The sequence below is a fragment of the Schistocerca nitens genome, chromosome 2 (assembly GCF_023898315.1).
Source record: "Schistocerca nitens isolate TAMUIC-IGC-003100 chromosome 2, iqSchNite1.1, whole genome shotgun sequence".
NCBI lineage: Eukaryota > Metazoa > Arthropoda > Insecta > Orthoptera > Acrididae > Schistocerca > Schistocerca nitens.
In genome coordinates this window covers 1,079,017,575-1,079,044,486 of record NC_064615.1, presented here as the reverse complement: position 1 = coordinate 1,079,044,486, position 26,912 = coordinate 1,079,017,575, and the positions used below count along the sequence as shown (strand labels likewise).

The following is a 26,912-nucleotide window of genomic DNA, read 5'->3' as shown; positions in this document are numbered from 1 at the left end:
ATGGCAGCAGGGAACTGCTGTGGATTCCTTCCGAGTGCGTGTACGCAACGCACATTCTACAGTGCGGTCCACGGGAAATACGGGCCACGCAACGAAGTTGTGACGTCATGCTAGTTGCCTTGTCCAAAATACATCGCAAACGCTCGGTTACGTACGGATCCAGGCAGGAAATCAGTACCCAATGAACTCCTTAACTTTGTCATGTGTCATCTGCAGCGTAAGTCTATTTAGACACACAGGCGCTCAGTCCAGAACCGCGCGACTGCTACGGTCGCAGGTTCGAATCCTGCCTCGGGCATGGATGTGTGTGATGTCCTTAGGTTAGTTAGGTTTAACTAGTTCTAAGTTCTAGTGGACTGATGACCACAGATGTTAAGTCCCATAGTGCTCAGAGCCATTTTGACACACAGGCTGAGGTGTTAAAGTAATCTCAAATAGTAACCTGCTTCCCCCTGGAGACGTTCGCTGCAGCTCTTCCGCCGAAAGATGAGCAAGAGCGCCAGGAATGATCGACGTAAAGTTCCTCTAGCATATAGATGTTTTACTGATTCTAATTGTTTTATCGTTTAAATCCTACTTTTCCATCTTTTGCGCTGCCTTCTCTAGGCTAATACGAAAAATCGTCATGAATTCTCACTTAACAAAAAGGTTTTTCATTTTAGATTATAAGGGAAGTTGTTTTCATGTTTTTAAGTCACATGTCTTCTCCCCATGAACCATGGACCTTGCCGTTGGTGGGGAGGCTTGCGTGCCTCAGCGATACAGATAGCCGTACTGTAGGTGCAACCACAACGGAGGGGTATCTGTTGAGAGGCCAGATAAACGTGTGGTTCCTGAAGAGGGGCAGCAGCATTTTCAGTAGTTGCAGGGGCAACAGTCTGGGTGATTGACTGATCTGGCCTTGTAACACTAACCAAAACGGCCTTGCTGTGCTGGTACTGCGAACGGCTGAAACAATGGGAAACTACAGCCGTAATTTTTACGGAGGGTATGCAGCTTTACTGTATGTAGTAGCATGGAGAGCTGCATCAAACTAGTCTCTGGACTGAAGACCACAACAACACAACAAGTCACACGTGGAGAAAGCGCCCATGTAGCGCTAAGTGTGGGAGGAGAAGCTATGTACAGCTAACGTCATGTGTTTACGTGCATAATAACCCTGCGACAACGTTACTTATGCACATTACGTGTACCATATAACGCTGACCCACGAGTATGAACAATATTTTAATTTATATTTGTTTTAAAGTATGCTTTCTAAAGTATAAGAGATGCTACGAGGGTTGGAACTTTAATAGTGGCAACTATTTATTTATTTATTTACTACTACTACTGCTACAAAATACTGTCCTTCAGAGTAGCCACCAACATTGTGTATAATCTGTAGCCAGCGATACGCACGATAAGTCACCTGATTTGTTTCATGAATAACACGTTTGTTGTTGACAAGATTTGTAATTTATTGATGTAGAAGTAAAGAATACAGCTTGGAAATACAATCTAATGAATGGCATGTGCAATGTGACTGCCACTTTGGTTTACAACTTCTTCAAGTCGCATACGTGCACTTGTGACGACTCTCCGACACAAATATTCTGGAATGGCGCGACATAACTCCACAATGATGGCCTTAAGTTGCACTGCATTTTCGGGTTTTCTGTGGTACACCTTCTCTGTAAGGAACCCCCAAAGGAAGAAGTCGCATGGGTTCATGTCCGGATCGTGGGGCGGCCACATTCCTCCTCCTGCATAACGTTCTGGAAATCTATCTGACAACAGGCTGAGGCCAAATCTTACGTGTAGGAAATCAAGCACAACGTTGACTGTGCTCCATCCTGCATGAACCACTGTGTTTGCAATGGTAGACACGAGGCCATGAGTTGAGGAAAGAACTGTTTTCGCAACATGTGTAAATAGCTTTCACCGGTCACTGTAGCATCGAAGAAGAACCGACCGATCATTCCGTGGCTTGACGTCGCGACCCACACGCACACTTTCTCCCCGTAGGTGTCTTTTGTGTGGATTATTCGCGGAGGGTCACGCGCCCAGAATCGAACCTTCTGTTTGTTCACAGCACAGTTCCCGTAAAAATAAGCTTCATCAGAAAATCATGTGTGGTGTAGCACTGCCTCTTGGTGTTGCTCGATTGCCCACCTTGCAAACTGCAGCCTCCGCTCCTTATCTCTCGCAGTAAGCTTATGCGCCACAGTCCTCTTGTGTGGATAGAAGCGAGGATCGGATTGAATAATTCTTTGTACAGGACGGCACTGACTCTTCTTGTTGGTTTACTCGGACTACGAGTCAAAGCCCCTCGAAATGCTTCAATGTTTTACGGCGAATGTAACGGTACGTGCATGTGGCCGCTAACAATCCAAAACATCCAGTACTTTCAAATTTTTTATGTAATCTGCGTATAGTCTGTGGGCTGGGAGCCCACCGTATGCCGAAATGAGCACTAAACCTTCTTTGTGTCAATGTAACACTGTTCGTCGCCGCGAACAATAACACTATCTTCGTCTTTTGTGCGACGGTCAACCGTCTTTTGTCCGCCATCGCGGCAAACTGAAATGGAGGACCCACAATGCAAGCGATGAACTCGCAACGACATCTGGCGTAATTTCAATGAACTGCGCGAAGTTGAGCGCACAATTTGAAAGCTATTGCCCCAATAGTATACTTGTACGATCAAAATTCAATCGGCTGACTTATCGTACGCCATCCTGTAGTAGGATAGCCTTAGCAGCGGTAGTAGCGCCGATGGTTCATGAGGTGCGGTCTATCGCCCGACGAATCTCTGTAACAGTTCTGACGCGAATGGCATGAAGTTCTTCGTTCATCTTAGTAATGAAGCTGTAGTCACATGAGCTCACGTCCAGGGAGATCGGTGAGTGGGGCAGCTCTTCCCACTTCCATCGATCGAACAAATCAGTCACAACTAGGGCCATATGCACCCGAGCATTGACGTGCAAAATCATGGGCGGGTCATGCAGAAAGTGTCGCTGCTTTTTCCTATAAGCTGTTCAGTTCTGGAACACAGCCTGCGTCCAGCTCAGAAAAGGAAGAGTCGACACTTTGTGCAGGACCCACCCATCATTTTGCAGGACAATGCATGGGCGCATATGGCGCAAATTGTGACTGGTTTTTTGGGTCGATGGGACTGGGAAGTGCTGTACCAGCCACCACACTCCCTGAACTTGGACCCTTGTGACTCGCATTCTGGAGGACGACGGTTCAATCCCGCGTCTGGCCATCCTGATTTAGGTTTTCCCAGAATCGCTCCAGGCCAATGCCGGGATGGTTCCTTTGGAAGGGCAAGGCTGACTTCCTTCCCATCCTTTCCGAGACCGATGACCTCGCTGGTCTCTTCCTTCAAACAACCCAACCCAACCCTTGTGGCTTCAACTTCATTCCTAAATCGATCGAAGGAAGCATTTCACGGCATTTGCTTCAAAACTATTGTGGAGATTCTTCTGGCAATAGACCGTACCACTCCAACAATCGGTACAATTGGTGCTGCTAAGGGCTTCCTGCAACTTCCACGTCGTTGGAAATGAGATAAACTCAGTGCTGGTGACTACTATGAAGAACAGTAAAACTTCGAAAAATGTGTTTGTTTTGTACAAACTGTAAATAAATACTTAGCACTATTTAAGTGACATCCTCGTATTTTTAAATTTCGTGTTAGTAATTCGCTTTCTATGTTGTCGGTGGTAGTTTTTGAAGATCCGGTCGTCGTTAGAAAACTGTGATACTAAAACATCTGGCATTACAGTCATTGTTCCAGCATCTTCTTGTGCTCTTTATCACTAAACCATGTAAGAACCGTCCGCTCTTCTACCTGAGGCGCACGTTGCGGAATTCCGACAAGGGGATTAGTGGACCTCCCCTCGAACTTCTCTCGGCGCAAATATCACTGAGCGCAGTTTGTGTGGTAACCTCACGGCGTGCCAGTCCAAGTCTCATAGATGTGCTTGATAATTAAAGTGGCGGAACGGAATGTATGATATCTTGTAAAGAGGTTATACGCTGAAGAGGCAAAGAAACTGGTACACCTGCTGAATATCGTGTAGGGCCTCCGCGAGCACGTAGAAGTGCCGCAACACGACGCGGCATGGACTTGACTTATGTCTGAAGTACTGCTGTAGGGAACAGACACCATGAATCCTACAGGGCAGTCCATAAATCCGTTCGAATTCGAGGGGGGAGGGGGGGGGGAGGGTAGATGAACAGCACGTTGTAAGGCATCCCAGAAATGACAAACTGCCTATTGGCTTCTGTCTCGGGTTCTTCGGCCGACGTTCATGTAATGATTTTTCTGACGTTTCGCCAGCACGAGTGGCTGGCATTGTCAAAGCTTCACCCTCCATTGCCGGTGGTGAACTGGAGGCGAGCAAGAAAAAAAAAAAAAAGAGATGGGGCCCCTCCACGCCCGCACCAACGCGGTGACCAAACCAAAAGTTCTACTGTCACCTCCGTAAACATGTTAGTTATCTAGTAAGTGGATCACAGGATGCTGGGCTGTGATGTTGTCCGTGCGTCTGGGTAAGACTACGCATTAACACGGTCCATCAGGTGATAGCTAGTGGACGAAACGCGAGTGAGGGTAGCGATTTGAAGAGCAGAGGGAAAAAAGTGCCATGGCTCGTGCCGTGGGAAAAAAACCTCTGCGGCAGTGGGATGGGTAGTAAGAGCAGTAGTGGCTTACTAGCTGCGATAGCTCATGCAAGGTTGGATTTGTTAGTATGGGTATCATGCATCATTACCGTGACAAGCGATGGCGATGTGTCCCAGTGGCTGCAGCTGCTACTTTCCTGGAACAATCAAGATCGTTATACAGTAGTGGGAGATCGGCCATAGATCGTCTCACTGTGTGGGGGATGTGTGGAGCTTGTTTGCATGCAGTGTACGGTACGGCTTCCCTGTGTGGTGCCAGTTATTCGGCAGTATATTTCAGCTGGATATCCAGTAATGGCGTCTGATTAACAGGGGCTCGCCTGTGCCGTTATGTTTGCGTATGCTTGGCCATAGATGTTATGCCCTTACAAGTATGTCTTTTGGTCTTTTATGTTTCCATCTATGGTTGTGGTCGTAGTTCCCCAGATTCAGAATAAACGGGTTCTGCGAATGTCTGGAGTTTTAGCTCGCGGCCGCAAACTGTATGTACCTGGCGCGCCAACGTCCGAGGGCTTCTCCGCGGTCATTTCCGGTGCGGTTCTCCTCTTGCTACCTGCGACGGTCGTTCGCTGCAGTACGGGCAGCCAGGATCCGTTTACCTTAAGGCTTTCCTCTTCCTTGTTGAAACTGTTCCCGTGTTTTTGGATTTCTACAGCTTCTCTGAACAAACGCGTGTGATAGTGCTTCTCTACAGCCAGAATTTCCGTGTCGGCGAATTTTATTACGTGGTCGGTCTCATTCAGTGCGTGCTCTGCCACGGCCGATTTCTCCACCTGCCCCAACCTGCAATGTCGCTTATGCTCTTTGATCCTGGTGTTGATTGATCGTCCAGTCATTCCGACATAAACTTTTCCGCAAGTGCATGGTATACGGTATATTCCCGACATTGCAAGTGAGTCTCTTTTCTCCTTCGCCGATCTTCCTTGTTGGTTTGAAAATCGTCTTTACGCCGTGCTTGCGCAATATGCGGCCGATTCTGTCCGTCACTCTGGGAATGTATGGCAGAAAGGCCGTACCCGACATTTCTTTTTCTGGTTCCTTACTTCGCCGAGTGTTTGGCTCTGTTACACTTCTAATGTAATTTGTGGAGTACCCATTGCTCCGCAGAACAGTTTCCAGGTGTTGCATTTCTCGTTTGAGGTGTTGAGGCTCACATATTCGTCCTGCTCTCGTTACGAGCGTACTAATCATGCCTCTTTTCTGGCTTGGGTGGTGGTTTGACAGATTGTGCAGGTATCGGTCCGTGTGTGTCGGTTTCCGATACACGCTGTGTCCCAGGTTTTCGCCGTCCCTTGTGACCAGCACATCTAGAAATGGCAGTTTATTGTCCTTTTCTACTTCCATGGTAAATGTTATGTTGGCATGGAGGCTTTTCAAGTGTCTCAGGAATTCACCGAGCTGTTCTTCACCATGGCTCCATACCACGAAAGTATCATTAGATGAACGTCGGCCGAAGAACCCGAGACAGAAGCCAATAGGCAGTTTGTCAACAAGTGGCCACGAAAGCCTTAACAATTTTGCATCCCAGAAATGTTCAATAATGTTCTTGTCTGGGGAGTTCGGTGGCCAGCGGGTGTTTAAACTCAGAAGAGTGTTCCTGGAGCCACTCTGTAGTAATTCTGGACGTATGGGGTATCGCATTGTCCTGCTGGAATTGCCCAAATCCGTCGGAATGCACATCGGACATGAATGGATGCAGGTGATGAGACAGGATGCTTACGTACGTGCCGCCTGTCAGAGTCGTATCTAGACGTGTCAGGGGTCCCAAATCATTCCAACTGCACACACACCCCACACCATTGCAGAGCCTCCACCAGCTCGAACAGTCCCCTACTGACATACACGTCCATCCGTTATATACAGTTTGAAACGAGGCTCGTAGGACCAGGTAACATGTTTCCAGTCACCAACAGTACAATGTCTGTGTTGACGGACCCAGGCGAGGCGTAAAGCTTTGTGTCATACACTCATCAAGGGTACACGAGTGAGCCTTCGCCTCCGAAAGCCCATATCGATGACGTTTCGTTGAGTGGTTCGCACGCAGACGCTTGTTGATGGCCCTGCATTGAAATATGCAGCAGTTTGCGAAACGGTTGCACTTCTGTTACAGTAAACGATTCCCTTCAGTCGTCATTGGTCCAGTTCTTGCAGGATCTTTTTCCGACCGCAGCGGTGTCGGAGATTCGATGTTTTACCGGATTCCTGATATTCACGGGACACTTGTGAAATGGTGGTATGGGAAAATCCCCACTCCATTGCTACCTCAGAGATGATGTGTCCCATCACTCTTGCGCCGACTATACAACCACGCTCAGACTCATATCTTGATAACCTGCCATTGCAGCAGCAGTAGTAACCTATTTAACAACTGCCCCAGACACTTGTTATCTTATATGGGCGCTGCCGACCGCTACGCCGTATTCAGCCTGTTTACACGTTTGTGAATTTGAATACATATGCCTATACCGGTTTCTTTGGCGCTTCAGTGTATGAGGAACATCAGCAAAAGTAAAACAGCGGTGAACAAGTGTCGTCGAATTAAATCAGGCGATGTTGAGGAAATGATATTAAGGAAATGAGACGCTGAAAGTAGCAGAAGCTTTTTGCTCTTTACGTGGGAGAGTAACTGACGGTAGTCGATATAGAGAGGATATATAATAAAGACTTGCAATAACAAGAAAAGCATTTTTTAACGTCGAATAAAATTGTAAGTGCTAGGAAATATTTTCTGCAATTGTGTTTCCAGAATGTAGTGTACGGAAGAGAAAGTGGTGGTAAATTCCTAAGGGACCAAACTGCTGAGGTCATCGGTCCCTAGGCTTACACACTGCTTAATCTAACTTACACTAACTTATTCTAAGGACAACACACACACACACACACACACTATGCCCGACGGAGGAACTCTAACTTCCGACGGGAGGTGCCGCGCGAACCTTTTCAAGGCACCTCTGACCGAGCGGCTACCCCGCGAGGCGTACGGAGGAGACATGTTGATGATAAAAAGTAGAGACAAGAGGATATGAGAAGCTTTTGAAATGTGGTGCTATAGTGGTACAGAAGAATGTAGAAAATTAGATTGGTGAATAGGATGACCAACGAAGAAGTAATGAATCGATTTGGAGAGAGCGTCTGAGTCATCAACGTACAGTCCGTTTGGTGGAGGATGAAAATTGAAGAGGGAGACCAAGACTGAAATACAGAATTCAGATTCAAAGGTGAAGGGTTCGGTAGTTCTGCAGAGATGAAAAGGCTTGCAAAGGTCTGACTGGCTTCGGAAGATGCATCACATGAGGTTTCGGACAAAACGGCAGGTGACAAATTGAGGGATTTTGTGAAAGTCCAGACACACTTGACACTCCTGTTCCACCTCGTACAATAGCTACCGTTAACCATCCATTACCATGTGAAAATGTGTCGTTAAGGTCAATGCTGAAATTAAGTCTGCAACCACAGAACACAGACGGTCCATCTAGCAGTGCGTGTGCAGCAACAGACTTCACTCTGTTGTTCTTCTTGTCGGCAGCGGCTGTTGAGAATCCTACGTCTTCTATCGTCTTATATACAGTTTGTCTTGCGCGCCGTCTCCACCGCCTTCTATAGCGCATCTTGGCAGCGTTCAATGCAGTTGCCTGTGCGACAGCAGCAGCGCGAATGCCGCGCTACGCGCTTATCGCTCGCTTATAGTATAACGTTCGACTGCAGACTCCGCGGCAGTCCCAATCGTTATCTTATGTAAACAAATCGGGCTCCGCTACAGACTCCGCGGCAGTGGCAAGATGCGCTATAGAAGGCGGTGGAGACGGGGCGCAAGACAAACTGCATATAAGACGATAGAAGATGTAGAATTCTCAACAGCCGCTGCCGACAAGAAGAACAACAGAGTGAAGTCTGTTGCTGCACACGCACTGCTAGATGGACCGTCTGTGTTCTGTGGTTGCAGACTTAATTTCAGCATTGACCTTAACGACACATTTTCACATGGTAATGGATGGTTAACGGTAGCTATTGTACGAGGTGTAACAGGAGTGTCAAGTGTGTCTGGACTGGAAAGCTTCGTGGACAGAGACATCATTGCCTACAAAACCTACCATGTTACAGGCCCGCTAAATTCCTGTAATACTGTGATACTGTCCAGAGATCGCGGTGCCACACCAAAGTCGGCAATACGCATCAATACCACAGCTATTAGCGATTTCTCGCTGCAGTCCGCAACGACGAATGGGAGACACTCCCTCGCTCAGCACAGCAGCGCCCTCACACGGAGGGCGATATAGAGCCTAGTGTAGAAGTGCTCTGCTCCAGTTTGTGACCTCAGCTGAAGCAGTCAACATCATCGAGTAGGATTATAGAGTTATTCAAGTCCCAGATGGAAATGTACTTTTGTAAACGTTGAACATTGTACTTCAAGAGAAGAGTTTGTTAATTAGTGCATTCAGTAGTCAGTGACAGTTGTAAATTATCAAGCACTCCTGTGGCAAAGGACTGTATCAAGTAAATAATTTGATCATTCATGTAATAAAGTGATCTAATGTTTCATATGTTGTAGTTCGATGAGCGATCTCCCAGGGTAATCACAGAACGCGCAGTCATGGCTAGACCAAGCGGCTTGTGTTTTCCATACTGGGGAAAGCTGCGAAATTTATAAATCGGAAGTAGACAACAGGCTACGCTACAAATGGTTCAAATGGCTCTGAGCACTATGGGACTCAACTGCTGAGGTCATTAGTCCCCTAGAACTTAGAACTAGTTAAACCTAACTAACCTAAGGACATCACAAACATCCATGCCCGAGGCAGGATTCGAACCTGCGACCGTAGCGGTCTTGCGGTTCCAGACTGCAGCGCCTTTAACCGCACGGCCACTTCGGCCGGCCGGCTACGCTACAGATCAGTCTGTCAACATAAACAGGATTTCAGGAGGAGGAGGGGGGGGGGGGGGCGGCAACAGCACGCTCTGGCGAAACGTTTACATACTGTATCTTCTTCCCGTTTCGTAATTAACTACTAAATAATATCAAAAGCTAAGTGTCAGATAAACTCTATAGGTAGTTTGTTTATCTCTCAACGTCACATACCAAACAGTTCACCACAAGAAGTCGTACTAAAAGGCACGTTTTGAAGATATCTTTAATGCGGTGTATGTTAGCTTCGTTGCATGCTTATAGTTTTTGTAGTTTTTGGTATTTTCATTTCTAAACTTCAGCCGTTTAATGCTTTGTGCACTCAAACCGCGGTGTTTATCAGTTCACGTGATGAAACAGTGATATTTCCATGACGTCACTGTTCTTCTTCTGTGACTCGCTGTCATGAGCAACCTGACCACTCGCCATGGAAATGTACAGACCGTATTTGTCGTATTTACACTTGTTTATTACAAAAATAAGCATTTTAAGTGATGTAGCGCACACAACAACTCATCTCCATTGTTCATTGCTCTGTTAAATTAGTGTGTATACCCTTCTCTGGAGCCGGCCGCGAGGGTCTCGCGGTTCTAGGCGCGCAGTCCGGAACCGTGCGACTGCTACGGTCGCAGGTTCGAATCCTGCCTCGGGCATGGATGTGTGTGATGTCCTTAGGTCAGTTAGGTTTAAGTTGTTCTAAGTTCTAGGGGACTAATGACCACAGCAGTTGAGTCCCATAGTGCTCAGAGCCATTTGAACAAACCCTTCTCTGGATTTACACTGTTTTTGTTCTTGATTCATACTTACATCGAATATGGGCGCTCCAAGTTACATCATCTTTTATCCTAACTGTTTGTTCCAAAATTTTACCTCATAAATTGCACACTGAATTCATATTGTGTTGTTTTCGAGCACGTGGTAGACTGTTATTCGCAAGAAAGTAGAACTTACTAGAGTCATGCAAAGTGCAATCACAAAAAGAAACTTGCTAATAAGGCACGTTGCCTGCAGTCAGCCATCGAGGAAACTACAGTAACGGAACATATTACGCGCAAGGGGTATATTTCGCGCGCTCTTTTCCTCTTCGAACATGAAACGTTCGCTAGATGGTGATACTTATGTTACCATGCTCCATTGCTCTCTGGCGAGACATTTGTAGACTTATTCCTATGGTGTACAGAATAGCCAGCGGCAGAAACCAAAAAACGTGTCTAAAACACTATCAAAACTATAATACTAAACATCGATTAAAGACGCATCAAAGCGTAATAGAGATTCACAGAGACAGGGATTCGATACCGAAGATTCAGCGACTCTGTTAATTCCCTTTCGATGTGCAGTGGAACGTGAAAATTGTGTGCAGGTTGGTAGGACACCCGTAGGCTGAAACACCAGAGCCTTCAGAACGCCCATAACAGCAGAACTTCTAGAAAACCACGCCCCCAAATCTCAGCTACATAGAACAAGACGGTATTTCAAGGCGCAGCCTGAAGACTAGCTACTACCGGCTCGAAAAACGTCGCGTGGCATCACGTAGCAACAGTTCGAAAAACGTTGACCGGCATTATCCGCGTGGTAAATATGCGAAACGCTTTCAGATAACGTAAATTCTGTAACATGTTATTGAGAAATTCATTTTAATTTATGTTTTGGGACGGCTCTGCCTCAGCGCCATTAATTACGTGCCGCGTCTGGGCCGGACGATTATAGTTTTGCAACGTTGGCCATCGCCATTAACCGATATCAGGTATCTTATAGAAGCAGTAAGTAGGAAGTGGAAAAGAACCAGTCCCTAAGGTACCTCTTCTTAGTGACTACGATTACGCTACTACTTACATTTACTTAAAATTATGGCGATGAAAATGCTTGGAAGAGGCTCCTCCTGGGAGAAGCACCAACACGGCACAACAGTTAAGAGTCCTCTGCAACGCAATCACGTTTTAATGCCGAAGACATCTTCAGGAGACCTTGTCTTCCCATCTGCGTGCCTGCACTTGTTCGGAGGGACAAGGCTGTGTAGGGGTACGGTTCGGCCAGTCTAACATAACAGTAGCGACACTCGCTGCTGTAAAAGTTGTTACCGTTTGACAGATGGAACGACACTAGCGCTCCAAGCGGCGAGTAAGGTGAACATCAGACGCGTCGAAAGCATGTTTGTTTTGCATCCATTTCCTACGTAATTTACTAAATATTTGAGTAATTTTGTATCAGAAGGCATATATGTTTCTAAAAATGATTCTAAAATAAGCGCAAGCACGGACAAAACCCATGAATGGAGTGGCAAGCTACAACACGTTCGTGAAGAAACACTTGTGACCTTGGATAGAATTGCAACTTCCCTCGTTGTTATCAAAAGAATATAAACACACAGATTAGCACGTAAGAAGCACAGACATGTACCGCTAGATGCAAAAGCGATCGACAGCTCATTTATCGTTCGGTAGGCCTACTGTGTTTGTCATTGTCGCCTGTTGCCACAAGTACTACCTTCATCTTTATATTATTCTAACAGGGGAACCTCCCCATCGCACCCCCCTCAGATTTAGTTATAAGTTGGCATAGTGGGTAGGCCTTGAAAAACGGAACACAGATCAATCGAGAAAACAGGAAGAAGTTGTGTGGAACTATGAAAAAAATAACCAAAATATACAAACTGAGTAGTCCATGCGCAAGATAGGCAAGATCAAGGGGAGTGTGAGCAAAGGAGCGCCGTGGTCCCGTGGTTAGCGTGAGCGGCTGCGGAACGAGAGGTCCTTGGTGCAAGTCTTCCCTCAAGTGAAAAGTTTAATTTTTTTATTTTCAGACAATTATTATCTGTCCGTCCGTTATGTTATCATCACTTTTTTGGGAGTGATTATCACATCCACAAGAAAACCTAAATCGGGCAAGGTAGAAGAATCTTTTTACCCATTCGCCAAGTGTACAAGTTAGGTGGGTCAACAACATATTCCTGTCATGTGACGCACATGCCGTCACAAGTGTTGTATAGAATATATCACACGTGTTTTCCTGTGGAGGAATCGGTTGACCTATGACCTTGTGATCAAATGTTTTCAGTTCCCATTGGAGAGGCACGTCCTTCCGTCTACTAATCGCACGGTTTTGCGGTGCGGTCGCAAAACACAGACACTAAACTTATTACAGTGAATAGAGACGTCAATGAAAGAACGGACAGATCATAAATTTGCGAAGATAAAAAACTAAACTTTTCACTCGAGGAAAGTCTTGAACCAAGGACCTCTCGTTCTGCAGCCGCTCACGCTAACCACGGGACCACGGCGCTCCTGAGCTCACACTTTCCTTTATGTTGCCTATCTTGCACATTAACTACTCAGTTTGTATATTTCGCTTATTTTTTTCATAGTTCCACACAACTTTTTCCTGTTTTCTCGATTGATCTGTGTTCCGTTTTTCAAGGCCTATCCACTATGCCAACTTATAACAAAATCTGAGGGGGGTGCGATGGGGAGGTTCCCTTGTAAGTGGGATAAGCAACTGCCAAATAGTGGGTGAAATATGTTAAAAACATTGTAATGAGCTGATTAAATTTTACGCGAAACCAAATATTTGAATAATTTTGAAACAATCTGTCAGTGAACAAGATGCTAACAGAATAATGTCATCACACGAAGGAAGCAAGGAAAATTGACTAACAACGTAAGTGAATGAAATACATACCAAACATTACGCTTTTATAAGACACGAATAACTGCACTTAATCTAACCACTTCATTGTCAAAGCAGGTCTGTGTTGCCAATTCACACGAATCTGGCCCTGATACACGGAGAACTGAACTGGCTGCTTCTGCGTCATAGGACTGTTTTACAGCTTTAGATGGATTGTCGAACATATGTGGCAGTTTCCTCTTCATCTCAGTTGAGGTGGCTTATTTGGGATGTCAGAGTGGGTACTGCATTCCACTCGAGTTTATTATTGTCTGCATTCATGAAATGGTTTTGTTCGAAATGTAGCGAACAAAACCTAATATTATTATACAGGTAAACTGGGTCTTTTTTCATAAGGTCTTCTCGTCTGCTATTAACTAGCCATTTTCTGCTCCTAAAGCGAAACATTAATCATTAATACACATGTAGTTTGCAAATGAATACTGACTATACAGTTCAGTAACGTGATGATATATACCTCTCAGGATTCTTAGGAAACATAAAAAGACAGCTGTGGTGTCTTCTTCCTGTTGTTGCTGCAATTTATTACGCTACAAACGCTCCCGCTTGTAAAAACCATTGTAGAAATAAAAATAAACAACCACTATTCGCTTTCACGATCGCGCCGAACTCATAGTTTGTTACTGGCCGCTTGGGGCGCTGCTGTCGCGGTAGGCAACAAATTCGATGCGAAGTGTCGCGACTGTTAAGTTAGACTGTGGTTCGGCGAAGCGGAAGGGGCCGTTATGGCAGCAGCGATGCTGCTACGGTGACCTCTGCCCTCGAGCGTTTGTCCACCCAATTGCAGGGCTGGCGGCAGGTCAAATACAGCTTCTCTTCGTCCAGCGGCTCCAGACAGGCTTCCAGCGAGTGGGCGGCTGTCTAGCGACGTTACGAGCGCCACTAAGCAGCCGAATGTGCTCTCCGTAACAGCATCCAAAAGAGGAGGGAGGGTCGAGTGACGTCTGGGGTCAAGCTTTGCCTTTTAAATGCGCCGCAATTACTGTGTGTGTACTACGTTTTAGGCATGGACTAAACAGTGACTTTACGATATCAATGGTTTCTGTGAATGCTATTTGCGATTCTTTCATGGAGAGGCCACGACGTTTGGATCACGGATTTACTTCAAACTTCGTACACCTTTAGTACTAGTAGTCCATTAGTACAACGTAATGTGCATTAATAAGTCACGGCTGCAAAATACTAACGCGAATTCTTTACAGGCGAATGGAACAACTGGCAGAAGCCGACCTCGGGGAAGATCAGTTTGGGTTCCGTAGAAATATTGGAACACGTGAGGCAATACTGACCCCACGGCTTATCTTAGAAGCTAGATTAAGAAAAGGCAAACCTACATTTCTAGCATATGTAGACTTAGAGAAAGCTTTTGACAATGTTGACTGGAATACCCTCCTTCAAATGCTGAAGGTGGCAGGGGTAAAATACAGGGAGCGAAAAGCTATTTACGATTTGCACAGAAAGGGAAGCAGTGGTTGGGAAGGGAGTGAGGCAGGGTTGTAGCCTCTCCCCGATGTTATTCAATCTGTATATTGAGCAAGCAGTGAAGGAAACAAAAGAAAAATTTGTAGGTATTAAAATCCATGGAGAAGAAATAAAAACTGTGCGAAAATGAAACTGCAGGACGAAATTCACTAGAGAAAGGTGAAATATGAGTAGAAATACGTGTGACATATGTCAAATATATGTGAAATGTATTTGACATGTGCGTACGCCGGCAAAGCCAAGGGTAAAAAGCTGCACATAAACTCGTGGAACGATCTCAACCAAATTTGGTACACATATCCGTTACAATCTCGAAAGGAATACTGTTGAGGTAAGAACCACCAGCCTTCTATTGAGGTGAGTATGATAACGTGGAGAGAGAAGGTGGAAGGAAGAGATGGTCACATATAGGGGGAAGAGGAAATGGACAGAGAGAGGGGAACGGGGTAATGGACAGAGACAGGAAAGAGGAGGAGATGGACAGAGGTAGGAGGAGCGAGATATGGGCAAAGGAGAGGGGCAGGAGGAGATGGGAGGAGGAAACAGACATAGATTGAAAAGAGGAACAGATGGACAGTGACAGGGAGAGGGAGAGATGGGTAGAGAGAGGGGAGATGGGCAGAGAAAGGAAAGAGGAGCAGATGGACAAATAGAGAGAAAAGTGGAAATGGAATTGGGGGGGGGGGGGATGATGAGATGGACAGACAGGGAAGGAGCAGAGTGACAGAGGGGGAAGAAGGAGATAAACAGAGACAGGGGCAGAGGGAGATGGACAGACAATGGGGGTGGAGGTGGAGAGAGAGAAGGTGAAAGAGGAGATGGATAGAGAGAGGGGGAAGGACGAGATGGACCATTAGAAGACATATGTGGGCAATGTCGGGGATTCAGCCTGTGATATATATATATATATATATATATATATATATATATATATATATATATATATATAGTAACAACTTAGAACTAGCGAAAGAAGGTTCAATGTAAGTACTAAAAACCTATGCCTGCACGAGGCCTCAACTAATCCCGATTAGACATAGGTTTTTAATACTTTGTTTTGAAGGTTCTAAGAATTTTAATGTCAGAGGATGGCAGCTTTAGAAACGACGTAATAATTATATTTCTTAAGTGATCTAAACTTTTTTTACAAAATAAGGAGGAGAGTGTTACGGATAAATATTGTTCAGGTAGACCTAGGCTTGATAAGAATAAATAGGTTCAAATGGATGTAGGTTGCTATAGTTCTGCTGAACTGTATAAATTTGGGCATGACAGACTATCGTGGAGAACTGCATTGTTTACCAGTCTTCGTATTGAAGACCACGGCAATACAGCAAGAACAGCCAGGTACGAATTTTTATACCCGTTGATAGGCATTATTTCTGCGATTACAGTGAGGGTGTCTGCGACAGGCTAGCCAGGACCAAGGGAACATAGATTTTATTCCGGAAACCGCTACAGCAGGTACGAATTGATTTACATTTCTTGTGCGTTATGAGTTTACCATCTTCACATCTTGGAAGAGTGTTGTTGATAATTGGCAAGACTTCACGTGGTTTCATTACAGCGAAGCGTCGGTATTCTTTGCGCACAAACTTAGAGACTATGTTGATGTACAATTTTGCTAGCAATATCTTACTCGGAAATCAGTGTGGTCATCAGGTATGAACTACCTTCGGGCGTCACGTGAAGCGACATACTCTACAAACAAACAGAACTGTGAATAAGTTTTTAAATAATATTGTATTTTAACAACGCGGCAAAGTGAAGATATTTTAATCTCTGTCGTTCCAAGATGACATTTCCTTGCATACTATATTGTCTTTGATTATGATAATAGTCTGTTGATGACAGGCATGTAAGTTGACATCTATCCCTCATAAATACACTGAAGCGGCATAGAAACTGTTATAGGCATGCATATTCAAATACAGACAGAATACGGCAATGCGGTCGGCAATGCCTATATAAGATAAGTGTCTGGTGCAGTTGTTGTAACGGTTACTGCTGCAATGGCAGGTTATCAAGATTGAAGTGAGTTGGAACGTGGTGTTATAGTCGGCGCAAGAGCGATGGGACAAAGCATCTGCGAGGTAGCGATGAAGTGGGGATTTTCCCTAAGACCATTACACGAGTGTACCGTGAATATCAGGAATCCATCAAAACATCAAATCTCAGTCATCGCTGCGACCGGAAAAAGATCCTGCAAGAACGGGACCAACGACGACTGAAGAGAATCGTTCAACAACCCTTCCGCAGATTGCTGCAGAGTTCAATGCTGGGCCATCAGCAAGTGCCAGCATGCGAACCATTCAACGAAACATCATCGATGTGGGCCTTCGGAGCGGAAGGCCCATTCGTGTACCCTTGATGACTGCATGAAACCAAGCTTTACACCTATCCCGGGCTCGTCAACAGTGACATTGGACTGTTGATGACTGGAAACATGTTGCCTGGTCGGACGGGTCTCGTTTCAAATTGTATCGAGTGGATGGACGTGTACGGGTTGGAGACAACCCCATGAATCCATGATCTCTGGATGTCAGCAGGGGACTGTTCAAGCTGGTGGAGACTCTGTAATGGTATGGGGCGTGTGTAGATGTAGTGATATGGGACTACTCATACGTATAGATACAACTCTGACAGGCGACAAGTGACACATGCGTTAGCATCCTGTGTGATCACTGTATCCATTCATGTCCATCGTGCATTCCGAAGGACTGGCGCAATTCCAACGGGACAATGCGACACTCCAAACGTCCAGAATTGGTACAGGTTGGCTCCAGGAATACTCTTCTTAGTTTAAACACTTCCGCTGGCCACCAAACCCCCAAGACATGAACATTATTGAGCATAGCTGGGATGCCTTGCAACGTGCTGTTCACAAGAGATCTCCACTCAGTCGTCCTATTACGGATTTCTGGAGAGACCTGCAGGATTCATGGTGTTAATTCCCTCCAGCACTACTTCAGACTTTAGTCGAGTCCATGCCTCATCGTGTTGCGGCACTTCTGCGTGCTCGCGGGGGTTCTACACGATATTAGGCAGGCGCACCAGTTTCTTTGGCTCTTCAGTGTAACAGAATATACACACTTTTATATATGAATTCATAAATATGTTGTTCCATCAGGAAAAGAAAGAAAAATCCATTCACATGATTGTTCTGAACGCTTAGCGAGTCATATTTATAGTAATATGCTTGCTACACTTCCATATTTGCGCTATTCCACTCAATGTCGCAACTTTTTTTTTTATTTATTTTGGTTTTAAACACGCGAAGGTGGATAGAAGTACCTTGGAGTACTTGGACCTTTAGTACAAAAACGTAGTCATCTATACCGCTGCCTCATTAACAAGCATTTTAAGTACACTTGTTCTTTTTATTGCAGCTCCCAAGTTTTCAGTCGTCAGAAGTGGCAGTTCTTGTACGATACGTAGAGTCGCCGGTGTTTTGGCTCCGGCAGTTACTATCCGTTGTTGCCGTCCTTAGAGATTAAACTATACAATACTCATTGACGATTTGTGTTTCGTTTCGTCGTGCTGTCTTATGTTTCATTTTGCTAAAATGAAAGAAGGAGCACTTCCTACTCCATTGTGGGTGTTGCCGACAGCTCCTTGACGGAAAAGCAAGCCTTAATGTGTGCATTGCCATCAGAAAAATAGAAACAAGTAGCTCAGGTATGTTGGCGGTACTGTGCGAAGAAAATCCACTCCTCGCATTCACCTGCAGCACCATTCAAGAAAAAGTAACTTTGTCCTCAATTTTACTAAAAAATAATTACCCCTCCTTCTTCACCTGCGCGCGGATATAGCCGATTCTGTTGAAGTCAGTAATCTAATGATACTAATATGCATTAGTATACATTAGAGTATACGCTAGTATATATTACTGGAGGCTTAGTTTCCAGTAATAACGAAGACCTATTGGGCGTCTGCCCCGTTGCCAAGTTAAGACACATTGTTCATGAATAATAGACGACCAAGCAGTAAGAAACGATTTTTCATGCTTCTTGTAGCGGACAAGAACCAAAGGAGCAGTCGTAACTTTTTACTCACTAGCAGTCTAATTCCTTAACTGCTAACCTCGTCAAAATGTGAATACTTCTTACCCTCTATACAATATTATGTTATCTTTTTAGCAAACGTGGAATCCGGTTCCGTTACGTGCATCGCTGATACCAAAGATTGTTTTTCGTAAGCATCAGCAAATATTCCAGTTTTCTCGCACACGGCAAAGAGTAATTACAAATTTTGAAAGTCTGCGCGCCCAGGAACACTCGACAGTTCCGCGAATTCTTCATATCCTTTAGAGTTGTGAGCAAAATTATCAGTGTATTGTTAGATATAGTATTAAACACAATTAAAATTTCACGTTAGCCACATTTAATGGCGGCTAACTGTGTCTACATTAGTTTTACCTCAAATCTCTAATAAGAAATGTTTATCTTTACAGCCTTTTATGATCTTCAATAGGGCATACATAATGTTTGCCCACGGCACTAAGGTACGTTAATATTATGCATACCTTTGCTCTTTTGCTGTGTATTTTGTGACGTACGAATATATACTTTCGTCTGTCATGTTATTAAGAGTGTGGTGATGTTAGTACAGTGCGTTCCAGGTTTATTTCCGTACAATTTAAATGCAATGTGTGTGTTCCCTTCAGACGTTGGTGAGATTTATCTAGCCAGTGAACAGTTACTAACTACCGGATGCACGCAAATACATTAATCAAACTTACTAACTGATTGTTTTTAGAATGTAGCCCTACATCCGTTTTTGAATTCCCAACAATAGGAAATAGCCCTACATCTCTTTTTGAATTCGTAACAATTTTGCATTGTTACGATCTGACGCTCGTGTGTGGGACTCTTAAGGAAATAGTAACTCGAGTACACTAGACAAAAAACGTGGCAGTCTTTATTTGCATAATCCCAGCAGTACGCTTTTGCACCACACACAGCTCGCACAGGGAAATTGCCCTCTGTTTAAGTAAGGAATTTTCATCACTCTTGTTTGTAAAGCATTTTATGCTTTCTGTCCGGTCACCTAAGAAGCGCGCGGTAGTACTGGAGTATTAAATGACATTCGAAGCTATATTGTTTCTTTGCCCGTCTCTTTTTACTTCTGAACTGCAACTGCCCACACCATTGCAGGTTAACTGGACCGCTGGCTGGCCAGTGCTGTCCAAGTTTAATGCGCCGGTAAAGCTGTGGTCGCTCATTATCTCTCAGTCGGTGTGCGTGTAACACAGCATAATCGTACTTGACTGTTCTGGTTACAGTTTGGCTTCCGCTCCACGTGAAACGAAATCCAATGAGATCCAAGCAAACGCGCAAGAATACATGGCGCACTCTTTACATCAGGTTTATCCAATGATGAACAGAGTATATTTGCCGGTTTTCTAATTCCACAGTCGATTTTCTCTCGCACGTAAACGCCTGCGGTTTTGAAACATGCGTGGTTTCTTTTTGTTTCTGAAAATTTTCCGCTAATATGAACGGAGTGCCCTCTTGTACCGTAGAGGATAAGTAGAAATATTAGACTGGAGCTATTTACATCTCTCTACCTGAAGACAAATAGTGATTGTGCTGGCAAAATCAAAAACTATAACAGCTGTTTTGCCGGACGGAGTGGCAGAGCGGTTCTAGGCGCTACAGTCTGGAGCCGCGCGACCGCTACGGTAGCAGGTTCGAATCCTGCCTCGGGCATGGATGTGTGTGATGTCCTTCGTTTAGTTAGGTTTAAGTAGTTCTATGTTCTAGGGGACTGATGACCTCAGAAGTTACTTACCATAGTGCTCAGAGCCATTTGAACCATTCGAACAGCTGTTTTCCAGGCGCCATATTACACTGGGCTAGCAGATCCGGTTCAGACCTTAACATGTAAACACGAAAACGAAAAATGGTTTTCGAAATTCGGTTTTCGTCTTTCAGAAGGTGTATCGCGTGTAAAGGTTGCGAGTGATACTTTCGTTGAACCGTTTGCTCCCCGCGGGCCGCCGGTTGGACACTCCTGATAAGAACAAATGTTCAAATGTGTGTGAAAATCTTATGGGACTTAACTGCTACGGTCATCAGTCCCTAAGCTACTTAACCTAAATTATCCTAAGGACAAACACACACACCCATGCCCGAGGAAGGACTCGAACCTCCGCCGGGACCATCCGCACAGTCCATGACTGGAGCGCCCTAGACCGCTCGGCTAATCCCGCACGGCGTGATAAAAACAATGTGGGACTACAGCTAGAGATGAAACTAGTTCACCGTAAGCTCAACACAAATGGTTCAAATGGCTCTAAGCACTATGGGACTTAACATCTGACGTCATCAGTCCCGTAGACTTAGAACTACTTAAACCTAACTAACCTAAGAACATCACACACATCCATGCCCGAGTCAGGATTCGACCCTGCGACCGTTGCAGTAGCGCGGTTCCAGACTGAATCGCCTAGAACCGCTCGGCCACAGCGGCCGACTAGATCAACACGTCACGAACGTGCATACATGCTAAACCTCAAAATCGATGATGGTGTGCTTAGCTTAGGCCCTTATGCTTCTCAGCACCCCAACATTAAGTTTATCGTTAAGGTTTTATTGTTGTTTTGTTTGTTTGGTGTTACGTGGAAGTTGATTTGCTTCCTGTTATTTCGCAGTTTGTTGAGGGCAGAGATCTTGTTTATAGACCGTTCGCTTTTGCTTGTGCAGGTGATGTGTGAGTCCTTAAGCTGAAGCCCGGAGGCGGCAGAGGAGATGGCGACGTGCCAGGCGGGCGGAGGCGGCGGGGGCGGCCACCACGGCCACCGCCGGCAGGAGTCCATGTACGCCATGACGGGCCTCTACTCGGAGACCGCGTCCGCAGACGAGGACCTCAACGACTCGAACGCGACCGTCACGACGACGGTGAGCGCCGGCACGTCAGGCGGCTGCTGCCACGACTCCGTGGTCAAGTGCCACAGCAGGAACCCCTCGTCCGGGCTCGTCGACAGGTCAGTTCCACCCTCCTAGAGAGAATAAAGCTACAGTGTTGAGTTTACCCATTTACACTGACACGACAAAAGTAGTGGGGTACCTTCTAATATGGTATCGGAGCTCCTTTTGCCCGGTGTTGCGCAGCAACTCGGAATAGCTTGGACTCAACAAGTCGTTGGAAATCCCCAGCCATATTGACCTGTTTTGCCTCTCTAGCCAGGTTGTGCAGAGTTGCAGGGAGAGTATAAGAGAACAATTGACAGGTATGGGGGAAAGAAATACAGTAGAAGAAGAATGGGTAGCTTTGAGGGATGAAGTAGTGAAAGCAGCAGAGGATCAAGTAGGTAAAAAGACGAGGGCTACTAGAAATCCTTGGCTAATAGAAGAAATATTGAATTTAATTGATGAGAGGAGAAAATATTAAAATGCAGTAAATGAAGCAGGCAAAAAGGAATACAAACGTCTCAAAAATGAGATCGACAGGAAGTGCAAATGGCTAAGCAGGGATGGCTAGAGGAGAAATGTAAGGATGTAGAGGCTTATCTCACTAGGGGTAAGATAGATACTGCCTTCAGGGAAACTAAAGAGACCTTTGGAGAAAAGAGAACCACTTGCATGAATATCAAGAGCTGAGATGGAAACCCAGTTCTAAGCAAAGAAGGGAAAGCAGAAAGGTGGAAGGAGTATATAGAGGGTCTATACAAGGGCGATGTACTTGAGAACAATATTATGGAAATGGAAGAGGATGTAGATGAAGATGAAATGGGAGATATGATACTGCGTGAAGAGTTTGATAGAGCACTGAAAGACCTGAGTCGAAACAAGGGCCCAGGAGTAGACAACATTCCATTGGAACTACTGACGGCCTTGGGAGAGCCAGTCCTGACAAAACTCTACCATCTGGTGAGCAAGATGTAAGAGACAGGCGAAATACCCTCAGACTTCAAGAAGAATATAATAATTCCAATCCCAAAGAAAGCAGGGGTTGACAGATGTGAAAATTACCGAACTATTAGTTTAATAAGTCACGGCTGCAAAATACTAACACGAATTCTTTACAGACAAATGGAAAAACTAGTAGAAGCCGACCTTGGGCAAGATCAGTTTGGATTCCGTAGAAATACTGGAACACGTGAGGCAATACTGTCCCTACGACTTATCTTAGAAGCTAGATTAAGGAAAGGCAAACCTACGTTTCTAGCATTTGTAGACTTAGAGAAAGCTTTTGACAGTGTTGACTGGAATACTCTCTTTCAAATTCTGAAAGTGACAGAGGTAAAGTACAGGGAGCGAAAGGTTATTTACCATTTGTACAGAAACCAGATGGCAGTTATAAGAGTCGAGGGACATAAAAGGGAAGCAGTGCTTGGGAAGGGAGTGAGGCAGGGTTCTTGCCTCTCCCCGATGTTATTCAATCTGTATATTGAGCAAGGAGTGAAGGAAACAAAAGAAAAATTTGGATTAGGTATTAAAATCCATGGAGAAGAAAAAAAACTTTGAGGTTCGCCGATGACACTGTAATTCTGTCAGAGACAGGAAAGGACCTGGAAGAGCAGCTGAACGGAGTGGAAAGTGCCTTGAAAGGAGGATATCAGATGAACATCAACAAAAGCAAAACGAGGATAATGGAATGTAGTTGAATTAAGTCGGGTGATGCTGAGGGAATTAGATTAGGAAATGAGACACTTAAAGTAGTAAAGGAGTTTTGCTATTTGGGGAGCAAAATAACTGATAATGGTCGAAGTAGAAAATGGTTCAAATGGCTCTTAGCACTATGGGACTCAACATCTTAGGTCATAAGTCCCCTAGAACTTAGAACTACTTAAACCCAACTAACCTAAGGACATCACACACACCCATGCCCGAGGCAGGATTCGAACCTGCGACCGTAGCAGTCCCGCGGTTCCGGACTGCAGCGCCAGAACCGCTAGACCACCGCGGTCGGCGTCGAAGTAGAGAGAATATAAACGTAGACTGGCAATGGCAAGGAAAGCGTTTCCGAAGAAGAGAAATTTGTTAAAATCGAGTATAGATTTAAGTGTCAGGAAGTCGTTTCTGAAAGTATTTGTATGGAGTGTAGCCACGTATGGAAGTGAAACATGGACGATAAATAGTTTAGACAAGAAGAGAATAAAAGCTTTCGAAATGTGGTGCTACAGAAGAATGCTGAAGATTAGATGGGTAGATCACGTAACTAATGAGGAGGTATTGAATAGGATTGTGGAGAAGAGAAGTTTGTAGCATAGCTTGACTAGAAGAAGGGATCGGTTGGTAGGACATGTTCTGAGGCATCAAGGGATCACCAATTTAGTATTGGAGGGCAGCGCGGAGGGTAGAAATCGTAGAGGGAGACCAAGAGATGAGTACACTAAGCAGATTCAGAAGGATGTAGGCTGCAGTAGGTACTGGGAGCTGAAGAAGCTTGCACAGGATAGAGTAGCATGGAGAGCTGCATCAAACCAGTCTCAGGACTGAAGACCACAACAACAACAGCCGTCCACAATTGCTGAAGTGTGGGGTGTGCAGGATTTTGTGCACGAATTGAAATCTCGATTGTGTCCCATGTTCGATGGGATTCGTGTCAGGCGATCTGGGTGGCCAGATCATTTGCTCGAACTGTCCAACATGTTCTTAAAACCACTCTTGAACTAATGTGGTCTGTTGACACCTTATTGTTTGAGAATATGAGGTCCATGAATGGCTGCAAATTGTCTCAAAGTAGCGGAACATAACCATTTCCAGACAATGATAGATTCAGTTGGACCAGAGGGCCCAGCATATGAACATGTGAACACAGCCCACTCCATTATGGAGCCACCACCAACTTGAACAGTACCTCACTGACAACTTGGGTCCACTGCTTTGTGGGGCCTGGGCCACACTCGAACCGACCATCAGCTCTTACCGACTGAAACTGGGACTCATCTGACCTTGCCACGGTTCTCCAGTCGTGGTACAAACGTTATGTTACGTTATGTTCACGAGGTCAGGAGGCGCTGCAGGCAATCTCATGCTGTTAGCAAAGACACTGGCATTGGTACATCTGCTGCCATAGCCCATTAACACCACATTTCGACGGCACTGACGTAATGGATATATTCAGCGTATGTCCCACATTCATTTGTTGCATGTCTGTTAGCACTGACAAATGCCGCTGCTCTTAGTCGTTAAGTGAAGACAAACCACCACTGCGTTGTCCTTGGTAAGAGGAAATGCCTGAAATTTTGTAATCTTGGCACATAACTGCGAATCTTGGAATATCGATTTCCAAAATGAATGTTGCATGCAACTTGTTCCAACAACCATTACCGAGCGAGGTGGCGCAGTGGTTAGACACTGGACTCGCATTCGGAAGGACGACGGTTCAATCCCGCGTCCGGCCATCCTGATTTAGGTTTTCCGTGATTTCCCTAAATCACTCCAGGCAAATTCCGGGATGGTTCCTCTGAAAGGTCACGGCCGACTTCCTTCCCCATCCTTCCCTAATCCGATGAGACAGATGACCACGCTGTCTGGTCTCCTTCCACAAACAACCAACCAACCAACCATTGCACGTTCAAAGTCTGTCATGTGGACATAATCACGTTGGAAGCCTTTTCACGTGAATCACCTGAACACAATTGACAGCTCTGCTAATGTACTGCCTTTTTTACATTGTGTATGCTAGACTACTGCTATCTAGATATGTGCATATCGCTGTTCCGTGACTTTTGTCAACTAGGTGTATGCAATATATTCTCCGCTGAGCCTGATGCAGTTGGTACGTTGTTGTTGCAAATTTTCTAGTCTGTGCAAAGAAAAGTCATGTGATCGGTCACGAAACCAGCTTCCAACAGAGTCTTTGACAACTTCATTGTTCTGAAAACATTACCCTTCAGATGTTTCTTCGAATTCTGAAACAGGTAATAGTCCGAGGGGGCTAGGTTTCGTGAGTGGAGACGGTGGTTGAATAATTGGAAGCCCAGGGTCGTCAATCTGCTAGCCACAAAAAAATGGTTCAAATAGCTCTGAGCACTATGGGACTTAACTTCTCAGGTTATCAGTCCCCTAGAACTTAGAACTACTTAAACCTAACTAACCTAAGGACATCACACACACCCATGCCCGAGGCAGGATTCGAACCTGCGACCGTAGCAGTCGCCCAGTTCCAGACTGTAGCATCTAGGACCACTCGGCCACTCCGGCCGGCTGCTAGCCACAATGTAAGGATTTTGGTTATATCGGTTTCTTTTTTTTTTTTTTCGCTAGTTTAACCTGATGTTAAATCCTCTAAAAATAACCAGTTTCTGAAATTACTTGGTTTTCGATTTTTTTTTTCCTGTTATTTCCCATAACCATAAGTGACTATGTCACTATATGGAATAACTAAAAAAAAATCTTCAACATATTTGCATTTAGCAGTTCATAACAAACTTATCAGAAAACATGTAGATGCTTTGGCTGTTGTAGCTCTGCCTAGTCAAACAGAAAATGAGGATTGGAAGGTAGGAGATGAAGTTATGGCGGAAGTAAAGCTGTGGGAATGGGTTGCGAGTCCTACTTTGGTAGCCTTGTCTTGTAGGGCACTTCCCCTTGAAAGGCAAGGGCCCTGAATTTGAGTCTTGTTCCAGCAAACAGTTCCAACGTGTATGCTATTATTTGTCATATATTGTAATATGTAGTCTTCACTGCTCAGTATCATATTACCACATTTGCTTGACATTATTATCTGAAATTGACAATGAAAATTATGCTGTGGACCATTGTGTGTTATTGGCAGTCCTAGCTGTTTAAAAGTCTCCTTTGGTCTTACCGATTTGTCAGGCATTTTAAGTTAATTGTCACCTGGTAGTGAGTGTGCCAGGCATTCAGCAAATGAATAGCAGTAAGCTGTTAATTTGGCTTAACACAGCCTGGCAATTTGTATCCCTAAAATCCATCAAATGTAACTTCAGTGTGATGTGACATGCAGGAACTACTATTTCTGCCTGTGTTAGATTAAGAAAATTTGAGTTGTTTGGCTATGATTTGATCATGTTTTTCTGTAATTACAGTTCTGTACTTACATTAGTTTTGAGGTGTGAGTTTAATGCTCCTCCACGTATTTCCTACAGTATATTTCATGCTTTAATTCTCTCGAGCATATTCACTGGCTGACTAAATTGTAGGTCATCAAATTTTTAGACATCTTTTACTGGTTTCCATCCTGATAATTA

General features: G+C 44.9%; 1 protein-coding gene across 2 annotated transcripts in view; it reads left to right on the top strand.

The window, feature by feature from the left end:
- Positions 1-26,912, top strand: part of LOC126237476 (solute carrier organic anion transporter family member 5A1) — a 464,177-nt gene that overhangs the window by 376,236 nt on the left and 61,029 nt on the right. For both annotated transcript variants that reach the window (XM_049947620.1, XM_049947619.1), the window contains exon 4: positions 21,454-21,734. In XM_049947620.1, coding sequence (XP_049803577.1) covers positions 21,499-21,734 — 236 coding nt within the window. In that variant the 5' untranslated portion in view covers positions 21,454-21,498. The remainder of the gene's footprint in view (positions 1-21,453; positions 21,735-26,912) is intronic.